At 39.0% G+C, this 12,448-nt stretch overlaps 1 protein-coding gene across 9 annotated transcripts in view; it reads right to left on the bottom strand.

Annotated features, from left to right (window-relative positions):
* The window catches only part of HSDL2 (hydroxysteroid dehydrogenase like 2), a 92,315-nt gene that overhangs the window by 10,970 nt on the left and 68,897 nt on the right, over positions 1 to 12,448 (bottom strand). For 8 of the 9 annotated variants that reach the window (XR_016393612.1, XR_016393611.1, XM_089913597.1 and 5 more), the window contains one exon: positions 9,116 to 9,244. Coding sequence is in view for 6 of the 9 variants with exons in the window: in XM_089913597.1 (XP_089769723.1) it covers positions 9,116 to 9,244 (129 nt within the window). In the remaining 3 variants the exon portion in view is untranslated. Of the gene's footprint in view, positions 1 to 9,115; positions 9,245 to 11,055; positions 11,156 to 12,448 lie in introns of those variants that run through there. The other variant, XR_002645284.2, reaches the window with a different exon arrangement.

Raw genomic sequence — 12,448 nt, 5'->3', positions numbered from 1 at the left:
CCTTGCAGGATCCCTGACCAGGGATTGAACCCAGGGCCCCAGCACTGGAAGTGCGGAGTCCTAACCACTGGACCATCAGGGAATTCCCCATGAGTTATCTGTTTGGATTGTAATAAGAAGACAAACAGCTCCAGAAAAAAAGTACACTGACAGGTAATCTGACACAGGGAGAATGAATTCTTAAAACTCAAAAAAAAAATTAAATTAAACAGATAAAAAAATCCAGTTACAATGGGAAAAGGACCTGAATAGACATTTCTTCAAGGAATATACACGTATGACCAATAAGCACATGAAAAAAATGTTGAACAGCATTTGTCATTAGGGAAATGCAAATCAAAACCACAATGAGATATTACTTCATACTCACTAGGATTGCTATTGTTAAAAAACAAAAAAGAAAAACAAGTGTTGGTGAGGGCAAGGATACAGATAAATAGAAACTCTCATACGCTGCTGGTAGGAATGTAAATGTTCAGGTGCTATGGAAAACATTTTCGCAGTTCTTCAAAGAGTTAAACATAGAATTACCATATGACCCAGCAATAAAGAGAAATGAAAACATAAATCTACACAGAAACTTGGACACAAATGTTTATAGCAGCATTGTTTATAACAGCCAAACAAAATATCTTTCAACAGATAGTCATAGAAAGAAATGAAGTACTGACACATGCTACAACTTAGATGAACCTTGAAAACATTATGCTGAGTGACAAGAGCCACACACAAAAGGTCACATACTGAATGATTCCATTTACATAAACTATCCAGAATAGACAAATCCCCAGAGAGAGAAAGCATATTAGCAGGTCCCATGGGAGGGGGGAGGCTGGAATGGGATGTTACTTAAATAGTATAAGGTGTTCTTCTGGGGTGATGAAAAAGTTTGGAAACTAAAGAGAAGTGGTGGTTGCATAGCACTGTAAATGCACTAAGTTAAACACCATTGAACTGTACACTTTACATGGTTAATTGTATGTTATGTGAATTTCATCTCCATTTTTAAAGAAGAGAATTAAATACTGATACACGCTACATCCAGAATGAAACCTGAAAACAAGCTAAAAGAAGAAACACACTGCAAAGAAGCCAGTCACACAAAAAAATTCTGTATATATGATTCTGTTCATATGAAAGTCCAGAATAGGGAAATCTACAGACACAGGAAGTAGATTAGTGGTTGCTTAGGGCTAGGGGCAGGAGACGGGGGATATGGGATTAACAGTTAATGGGTACTGGGTTTCTCTTTTTGAGGAGATGCAAATGTTCTAAAATCAACTGTGGTGATGGTTGCGAACATCTGTGAATATGCTAAAAAAAACAGTCAATTGTTTACTTTAAATGGATGAATTATATGGTATGTGAATTATATATCAATAAATTTTAAAAAAAGCTATTGACATAGAACAATAAGTCAAATTAGTAATTAAAAATTTTCCCACAAAAAAATCCCAGGCCCAAATAGCTTCACTGGTTAATTCATAGGTTATAAAATTTACACAAAAGTCAAATGTATTTATGTATACTAGCAACAACTAATTAAAAAAAAATTAACACAATAATTTCATTTAGAGTAGCATTAAAAAAGAATGAAATACTTAGGGGAAAAAAGCATGAACTATAAAAGAAAAAAATGACACATTAGACTATCAAAACCAAAACTTTTGTAACTCAAAAGATACCACTAAGAAAATGAAAAGATAAGTCACAGATTGAGAGAAAATATTTTCAAGTCACATGCATCTGAAGTTTATAAAGAACTCCTACAACTTAATAATAAAGAGACAAGTCAATTCAAAAATGAGCAAAGCGGGCTTCCCTGGTGGCACAGTGGTTGAGAGTCCCTGCCGATGCAGGGGACGCGGGTTCGTGCCCCAGTCTGGAAGGATCCCACATGCTGCGGAGCAGCTGGGCCCGTGAGCCATGGCCGCTGGGCCTGCGCGTCCGGAGCCTGTGCTCCGCGACGGGAGAGGCCGCAGCGGTGAGAGGCCCGTGTACCGCAAAAAAACAAACAACAACAACAAAAAACAAGCAGAGGGCTTCCCTGGTGGCGCAGTGGTTAAGAATCCACCTGACAATGCAGGGGACATGGGTTTGAGCCCTGGTCTGGGAAGATCCCACAGGCCGAGGAGCAACTAAGCCCATGCGCCACAACTACTGAGCATGCGTGCCACAACTACTGAAGCCCGTGTGCCAAGAGCGCGTGCTCTGCAACAAGAGAAGCCACCGCAATGAGAAGCCCGCACACCACAACAAGGAGTAGCCCCTGCTCACCACAACTAGAGAAAGCCCGCACACAGCAACAAAGACCCAACGCAGCCAAAAAGATAAAATAAATAAAATAAATAAAAACGAGCAAAACATTTGAATAGACAGTTCATCAAATATAAACAGCTATTAAGCACATGGAAAGATGCCCAACATTATTAATCATTAAGAAATGAAAATTCAAAGCATGAGATACCACCACACACCCGCTAGAATGGCTATGATAACAAAGACACTGCCATTTGTGACATAATGCATAAACCTCGAGGACGTTATGCTGCATGAAATAAGCAAGACACAAGAAGACAAAAACTGTATGATCTCACTTATATGTGGAACCTAAAGAAGTCAAACCCACAGAGGCAGAGAGTAGAATGGTGTGATGTTGGTCTCAGGGTACAAACCTTCAGTTATAAGGTGAATAAGTTCTAGGGATCTAATGTTCAGCACGGTGACTATAGTTAATAATACTGTACTGTATACTTGAAATTTGCTGAGAGTAAATCTTAAGTGTTCTCATGACAACAAAAAAAAGGTAACCATGCAAGGTGATGGATGTGTTAGCTCGAGTATAGTAATTTCCTAATGTATACAAATACCAAGTCATCATGTTATATACCTTAAATATATACAGTTTTTATTTATCAATTATACCTCAATAACACTGTAAAAAAATAAAAGGCACTAGTAAGTGCTGGTGAGGATTTGGAGAAACCTGAACCTTTATACAATGCTGACAAGAATATAAAATTAGTGCAGCCACTTTAGCAAAGCTTGGTGGTTTATTAAAAAGTTACATATCAACTTACCACATAACCCAGCAATTCCGCTCTTAGAAATCTACCCAACAGAAATGAAAATATATATCCACACAAATATGTGTATGAAAATATTCACAGCAACATTATTCACAATACCCCAAAACTTGAAACAACCCAAATATCCACCAGCTGGTGAGTGGATAAATACAACAGAATACTACTCAGCAATAAAAAGGAACTGAACTACTGATACATGCTACAACATGATGGATGAATCTCAAAAGCCTTATGCTAAGTAAAAGAAGCCAAATACGAAGGACTATATACTTTATAATCCCATTTATATGAAATGTCCAGAAACAGCAAATCTATAGAGACAGAAGGCAAGTGAGTGTCTGGCTGGCTGGGCAGTAAAAAGGGGGATTGACTGCAAACGGACAGAGAATTTTGGAGGGAGTGATAGAAATGTTCTCAAACTGGATTATATTTATTTATTTATTTTAAAATCTTTATTGGAGTATAATTGCTTTACAATGGTGTGTTAGTTTCTGCTTTATAACAAAGTGAATCAGTTATACATATACACATGTTCCCATATGTCTTCCCTCTTGCATCTCCCTCCCTCCCACCCTCCCTATCCCACCCCTCTAGGTGGTCACAAACCACCTAGCTGATCTCCCTGTGCTATGTGGCTGCTTCCCACTAGCTATCTATTTTACATTTGGTAGTGTATATGTGTCCATGCAACTCTCTCACTTTGTCACAGCTTACCCTTCCCCCTCCCCATATCCTCAAGTCCATTCTCTAGTAGGTCTGTGTCTTTATTCCCATCTTACCATTAGGTTCTTCATGACCTTTTTTTTTTTTCTTAGATTCCATATAAATGTGTTAGCATACGGTATTTGTTTTTCTCTTTCTGACTTACTTCACTCTGTATGACAGACTCTAGGTCCATCCGCCTCACTATAAATAACTCAATTTCGTTTCTTTTTATGGCTGAGTAATATTCCATTGTATATATGTGCCACATCTTCGTTATCCATTCATCTGTTGATGGACACTTAGGTTGCTTCCATGTCCTGGCTATTGTAAATAGAGCTGCAATGAATATTTTGGTACATGACTCTTTTTGAATTATGGTTTTCTCAGGGTATATGCCCAGTACTGGGATTGCTGGGTCGTATGGTAGTTCTATTTGGAGTTTTTTAAAGAACCTCCATACTGTTTTCCATAGTGGCTGTATCAATTTACACTCCCACCAACAGTGCAAGAGTGTTCCCTTTTCTCCATACCCTCTCCAGCATTTAATGTTTCTAGATTTTTTGATGATGGCCATTCTGACCAGTGTGAGATGATATCTCATTGTAGTTTTGATTTGCATTTCTCTAATGATTAAGGATGTTGAGCATTCTTTCATGTGTTTGTTGGCAATCTGTATATCTTCTTTGGAGAAATGTCTATTTAGGTCTTCTGCCCATTTTTGGATTGGGTTGTTTGTTTTTTTGTTATTGAGTTGTATGAGCTGCTTGTAAATTTTGGAGATTAATCCTTTGTCAGTTGCTTCATTTGCAAATATTTTCTCCCATTCTGAGGGTTGTCTTTTGGTCTTGTTTATGGTTTCCTTTGCTGTGCAGAAGCTTTGAAGTTTCATTAGGTCCCATTTGTTTATTTTTGTTTTTATTTCCATTTCTCTAGGAGGTGGGTCAAAAAGGATCTTGCTGTGATTTATGTCATAGAGTGTTCTGCCTATGTTTTCCTCTAAGAGTTTGATAGTGTCTGGCCTTACATTTAGGTCTTTAATCCATTTTGAGTTTATTTTTGTGTATGGTGTTAGGGAGTTTTCTAATTTCATACTTTTACATGTACCTGTCCAGTTTTCCCAGCACTTATTGAAGAGGCTGTCTTTTTTCCACTGTATATTCTTGCCTCCTTTATCAAAGATAAGGTGACCATATGTGTGTGGGTGTATCTCTAGGCTTTCTATCCTGTTCCGTTTATCTATATTTCTGTTTCTGTGCCAGTGCCATACTGTCTTGATTACTATAGCTTTGTAGTATAGTCTGAAGTCAGGGAGCCTGATTCCTCCATTTTTCGTTCTCAAGATTGCTTTGGCTATTTGGGGTCTTTTGTGTTTCCATACAAATTGTGAAATTTTTTGTTCTAGTTCTGTGAAAAATGCCAGTGGTAGTTTGATAGGGATTGCATTGAATCTGTACATTGCTTTGGGTAGTAGAGTCATTTTCACAATGTTGATTCTTCCAATCCAAGAACATGGCATATCTCTCCATCTATTTGTATCATCTTTAATTTCTTTTATCAGTGTCTTATAATTTTCTGCATACAGGTCTTTTGTCTCCTTAGGTAGGTTTATTCCTAGATATTTTATTCTTTTTGTTGCAGTGGTAAATGGGAGTGTTTTCTTAATTTCACTTTCAGATTTTTCATCATTAGTGTATAGGAATGCCAGAGATTTCTGTGCATTAATTTTGTATCCTGCTACTTTACCAAATTCATTGATTAGCTCTAGTAGTTTTCTGGTAGCATCTTTAGGATTCTCTATATAGAGTATCATGTCATCTGCAAACAGTGACAGCTTTACTTCTTCTTTTCTGATTTGGATTCCTTTTATTTCTTTTTCTTCTCTGATTGCTGTGGCTAAAACTTCCAAAACTATGTTGAATAAGAGTGGTGAGAGTGGGCAACCTTGTCTTGTTCCTGATCTTAGTGGAAATTGTTTCAGTTTTTCACCATTGAGGACGATGTTGGCTGTGGGTTTGTCGTATATGGCCTTTATTATGTTGAGGAAAGTTCCCTCTATGCCTACTTTCTGGAGGGTTTTTATCATAAATGGGTGTTGAATTTTGTCGAAAGCTTTCTCTGCATCTATTGAGATGATCATATGGTTCTTCTCCTTAAATTTGTTAATATGGTGTATCGCGCTGATTGATTTGTGTATATTGAAGAATCCTTGCATTCCTGGAATAAACCCCACTTGATCATGGTGTATGATCCTTTTAATGTGCTGTTGGATTTTGTTTGCTAGTATTTTGTTGAGGAGTTTTGCATCTATGTTCATCAGTGATATTGGCCTGTAGTTTTTTTTCTTTGTGACATCTTTGTCTGGTTCAACCTGGATTATAAGTGATGGTTGTACAACCTGATACATTTACTAAAAATCATATATACTTAATAATGGGTAGATTTTATGGTATATAAATTATACGTTAAGAAAACTGTTCTAAAAAATAACTTTAAAACAAACTACTAGTAAGAACAATTTTATATGTATGTGTGTGTGTATATATTTCTCTTCCCAATATATTAATCAGGTTATCTTGTACAATATATTTTCTTTCTATTATAATGCTTTACTATACAGTGGCCTCTACTGGCCAAAAAGAGAGATTTTGATTAGTTGATCACTAGTTGCTTTAATTTTTTATATTTATAACATATCCACTCTATAGATTAGGTCACAGAAATGGCTATGGCTTCTTAAAAGAGTATGTTTAGGATATAAGGTCTAAATTGCGCCCATTCAAAGGACAGTAGATGGGATAAAGAATAAGAATGAAAAGACGTAAGAAGCAAAGTTATTTGCTCCCAATCTGAACTGCTGCTATAAAATAAACCTTATAAGGGACTGTCCTGGCAGTCCAGTGGTTAAGGCTCTGCGCTTCCACTGCAAGAAGTGTGGGTTCGATCCCTGGTTGAGGAACTAAGATCCCACGTGCCACTTGGCATTGCCAAAATAAATAAATAAAATAAAATAAACCTTATAAGAATATATATATATTTTTAAATCACTCATTAGGTGACTGACCTCCCCTAGCCAATCCAGGAGCACATTCACAGAAAGATATAAATGGAAAGCCCATTACAAGTTTATGCTACACAAATAAAACATAAATTAAGGAGGTAACTTGATTCTTTCACCTTTGGAGGGCAAAATAGCATAATTTAGAAGTGCATGAGCTGGCGAGTTAGCTTGGATTCGAATTCTAACTCCAACGTTGACTCACCCACCAAGTGACTCTGGGTTTATTATTTAATTAAGCAATACTTCAGTCTCCCTTTTTATAAAATAGAGAAAATCTTTTATCTCAAACCATTATTGGGAATATTGCTTAACTCAACAGTAATCATATACGTATTAGCTATAATTACTGTTATTTCTGTTTGGAAATTGACAATAATTTTTTTGTATTTTTAAAGGTCTTTAAGTTCAAAATATTGCATATTTATAAGGTTCAAATTTACAAAACGTTTATTTAGCATCCAAAGCACTATGTTTAAGCCCTACAGAGAAAGAGATTTTGAAACACTAAACAAACACTAAAGAAACTATTAGAATGATTAAAGAGGGACTTCCCTGGTGGCGCAGTGGTTAGGAATCCGCCTGCCAATGCAGGCGACACAGGTTCGTGCCCTAGTCCAGGAAGATCCCATGTGCCACAGAGAAAATAAGCCCGTGTGCCCCAACTGCTGAGCCTGTGCACTACAGCCCATGTGCTGCAACTACTGAGCCTGTGCTGTAGAGCCCACGAGCCACAACTACTGAAGCCCGCATGCCTAGAGCTCGTGCTCCGCAACAAGAGAAGCCACTGCAATGAGAAGACCGTGCACCGCCACAAAGAGTAGGCCCCGCTCGCCACAACTAGAGAAAGCCTGCACCCAGCAACAAAGACCCAAGTCAGCCAAAAGTCTATCAATCAATATATTTATTTAAAAAAAATGATTAAAGCGATAACTATTCATTATCATTAAAAGACGTTATAACGTACTAAGTACTTTTAATGTACTTTTAAGTACACTAGTACTTTTAAGTACCAAGTACTTATAATGTACTAAGTACAAAGTGAAAAAAGTTACCAAACAGCAGTAATGCTATAATCTTGTTTTTATAAGTACACTTATATATTTATATACATTCATAAAAATATATATATATGACTTTAAACCAAAAATCAACTGATGGTTATCTTTCAGTAGTACAATAAAAAATAATTTTATTTATTTTCTTTGTTCCTAGGCATATTTTCTAATTTTTGTACCATGAATATTTAGCACTACTGTTTAAAAAAAGGTGGGGGGAAGATGAAGAAACCTCAATCATTAGTAACATCACATACAAACTGGCTCAGATAGTATGTAGGCCATTAGCATCCTGGGTTAGAAATGGAAAGCGAGACTTACAGGGCACAGAATACATTATGATCTTCAATTTATGAAGATTAAAACAGAATAAAGAATAAATAACATTTATAACTCATTAAATAAATCTTTAGGATCTTCAGATTAAAATGTTACAATACTTTTGTTTAAAGTGCTGCTTCTGGGACTTCCCTGGTGGTGCAGTGGTTAAGAATCCGCTTGCCAATGCAGGGGACATGGGTTCGATCCCTGGTCTGGGAAGATCCCACATGCTGAGGAGCAACTAAGCCTGTGCGCCACAACTACTGAGGCTGTGCTCTACAGCCCACGAGCCACAACTACTGAGCCCGCGTGCCACAAATACTGAAGCCCACGCACCTAGAGCCCAAGTTCTGCAACAAGGGAAGCCACTGCAACAAGAAGCCCACCCACCGCAACGAAGAGTAGCCCCCTGCCCTCCGCAACTAGAGAAAGCCTGCACGCAGCAATGAAGAACCAATGCAGCCAAAAATAAATTAATTAAAAAAAAATTTTAAAGTGCTGCTTCTAATAAGTACATGTGTTAATTAACTTACTATCTGGAGTAGTGTTTTAAGAGTAGAAAGTAGAAAAAAATTACCCTTAAAATTTTTCTGGCACATTTAGAGATACATGGGCAGAGCAGAAAATTATGCAGACCCTCTTCTTAGTGATGGATTCCACAGAAAGCAGGGTCACTGGGCCATGGGAGATGGCTGCAGTTTCCTATTACAATAGTTGGCAAGATTGAAGCATGATCTTACTCTTGACAAACAAGCTGCAGCTAAGTTCAGCACCTCTGGTAACCAAGGTGTTATTGGAAATGATATCTTAGTCCAACTAGTAGAAATGAAGCCTACCTAATAGAATTTTCCTTGAACAATCAGTAAACAAGTGAAGTTAAAACTCACCTGAAAACATTTTTACAAAATCATCAGTAGACATACTCATCACCACATCTGCCCGATCAGAGGGCTCTCCATATCCGACATTGCCACCCTTGCTTTTAAGATCAAGAAACCATGTTCCACCATCTTCACCTACACAGAAAAGAAAGATATAGAAATAAATGTTAAAGAAGCCCTGTTTTTCTTAAACTTAATAACTGTACAATTAGAATAATCATATATAATGCTGTTACCCAGGTTGAAATCCCCAGGCCTCTAAGAAATTCAGCCAATATTTATTAAGTACTTATTATGGGCCAGGCACTTGGCTAGGCTCTGAAGACTCTTGAATAACATGGTTCTTACAAAACAGGAAGTGGAGGGTGATGTGGAGTCAGGAAAGCCCAGCTGAGATTTAAAAGTTAAGTAAGAATTTGCTAGATGGGGGACTTGCCTGGTGGTCCAGTGGCTAAGACTCCGTGCTCCCAACGCAGGGGGCCCAGGTTTGATCCCTGGTCAGGGAAATAGATTCCACATGCTGCAACTAGAGTTTACGTGCCACAGCTAAGAGTTCGCGTGCCACAACTAAGAGTTCACAACTAAGGATCCCACACGCTGCAACTAAAGATTCTGCACGCGGCAACGAAGATACCATATGCCTCAACTAAGACCCAGTGCAGCCAAATAAATAAATAAATAAATAATATTTGCTCGATGAGGAACTGAAAAAAGGAACAGAAGGACTGGAATGTACAAAGAGAGTGGATGGTGGCCTCAGATAAGCTTGTTAGGCAGTCCAGATGCAGAGCACAGTAAGCCATGTAAAGGGTTTGCTGATTTCATCCATATGCCATGGAAGGAGAATGACATTAGGTTTGTATTTTAAATAGATCACCCTAACAGCAGTGTAGAGAAGATATTGCAGAGGGATAAAGAGGATACAGAGGACAATTTAGGAAGGTACTGGGGTTGTTCAGGAGCTTGAGGATGTATGCCTGGGTCAGGATCGCAGCAGTGGAAGTGGAAAAAAGTCCGCATATTTGAGAGAGAACTTCAAAGCAATATCACAAAACTAGGTAACTGACTGAATGAAGAGGAAAAGGTAGGGAGGGTGCAGAATGATCTGCTTTGCTAGTTTCTGGCTTGGGAAGCTGGGTAAATATTGCTGTGTTTTTTATTGAGAGGACTACTGAAGAAGAGCAGATTTAACAAGTAGTGCCAAAGGCAGGTATTGGGAATGGTGAGTTGTTACGGACATTTTCAGATTGAGGTACCTTTGTGACAGCCAAATGAAAATGTCAAATGAAGTCTGACTGGGCTAGGAAGATAGATACATAAGGAATCAGCCCCTATGGTCACTAAAGCTATGTGAGGGTTTGGGGTTTTCCTAGACAAAGTCTGTAGAGTATAAAGAGTGCTAAGACAGTGACCTGAAGAATATCAACATTTAAGGAAAGGATGGAGAAGCATCTAGCACAGGAGACTGACAAGACATGATTACAGACGCAGAAAAAAGCAATGGAGCGTTTCCAGAAGGAAAGAGAGGTCAACAGCATCAAATGTTGCAGAGTGGCGACAAGGTAAGAATGACAAATGCCCACTGGCGACACAGAAGCCACCAAGGACCTTGGTGAGAGCAAATTCAGTGGAATGGAGAAAAATGACACCAGAACAGAGTGAATTGTAGATGAAAATAAGTTTGGCTCTGAAAGGGAGAAGAAAGATGGGGGGTGGGGGGTGTGATTGGGAAGGTTGTTATTGTTGGTTTTTTTTTAAAGATAGAATAGACTTTGGGAATGTTAAAAAACCACTGGGAAGGAGGTTTCAGGATGAACAGGTGGAAGAGACAGCACACATTTCCTGAGGAGGCCAGAGGAAATGGGATCTAGAACTTTGCTACTCAAAGTGTGATCCATGAACTGCAGTACCGTCATCACATCAGAAAAGCAAACTTCAGACCCTACCTCAAACCTACTGAATCAGATTCTGCATTTTTAGCATGCCCAGCGGTGATCAGTATGGACATTAAAGCTTAGGATGCACGGATGTGGAGTTGAGCTCTGCCTGTTGGGAGAGGAGGAAGAGAGGTCAATGCCCACAACAGTATGCTATCAGATGGCAGGAAGGTGAAGCAATTCCTGTCTGTAGGCTTCTCTTATCTCTGTGAAAGAGGAGGTCACCTTATCTGCTGAAACTGGCAGGGAAGTGGTGAAGGGAGAGATGGGAGACTTGAGGAACACTGAAAGGTTTAAAAGAGTCACTGTGGAAAATGAGGCAATAAGCTGACCACAGAAACACAGAATTCTGACATTGGAGAGGGGCAGTGATGAATTTTTACTGGTACAGATTCACTGGGTGGTGTGATTCCACCCCCCACCCCCTGCCATTTCTCCAGCAAGACTTAGCAGCCTGGATGCAAGTGTGGAGCAGCCAGAGAGTTTGATTATCCAGGACTAGGATTATGACAGTTGGTGACATAAGCACAAGGTCAGGAAGTTTAGGATACAGGTAAAAGAGTGATTGAAGCAATGGACCATGGGTTCTAAGAAAAGTAAACAGGAAGATACAGATGGATTAAGATGAAATAGAGGTGACAAAGGATAAAAGAACCGATAATGTCAAAGTTTGCATACAATGGGACTGTGGTAGCTAATTCTTAAAACTCTTGTCAACATGCATTAATACTATGTTGAGAAGAAAAATACTGAGAGATTTTAAAAGCTGACTGCATTCAGACTGACCTGAATAATCTCAAAGGTAAAAAATGGCAAGGGAGTTCCCTGGCAGTCCAGTGCTTAGGACTCGGCACTTTCACTGCTGTGGGCCCCGGTTCAATCCCTTGTCAGGGAAGTAAGATACCATAAGCCCGTGGTGCAGCCAAAAAAAATAAAAAAACAGGCAAGGTGCGCATGGTTGATAAATGACTGTATTATACTATCTGTCATGATCCATATATCCTTCTAAATAGGATTTTCTCTCAATTACATACACTAAAGAGTTATTTACCACTGGAAGTATCTGTAAGGGAATTTTATTTTACATATGGCCATATGCACTGATATTAACTTAAAAATACAAATTGGTAGAACAGAGAAGAACTACAAAAACAAGTAGAGGGCTTCCCCGGTGGCGCAGTGGTTGAGTCTGCCTGCCGATGCGGGGGACACTGGTTCGTGCCCCGGTCCGGGAGGATCCCACGTGCCGCGGAGCGGCTGGGCCCGTGGGCCGCGGCCGCTGGGCCTGCGCGTCCGGAGCCTGTGCTCCGCGGCGGGAGGGGCACAGCGGTGAGAGGCCCGTGTACCGCAAACAAAAAGAAAAACAAAAACAAACAAAAAAAACCAAGCAGAAAACAGGTCT

Source organism: Delphinapterus leucas, chromosome 6 (genome assembly GCF_059928025.1).
Source record: "Delphinapterus leucas isolate spDelLeu-1000000601 "Yukka" chromosome 6, BTC_Dleu_Yukka2, whole genome shotgun sequence".
Taxonomy (NCBI): domain Eukaryota; kingdom Metazoa; phylum Chordata; class Mammalia; order Artiodactyla; family Monodontidae; genus Delphinapterus; species Delphinapterus leucas.
The sequence above is the reverse complement of the archived record's forward strand: the minus strand, read 5'-3'. Positions and strand labels throughout refer to the sequence as shown.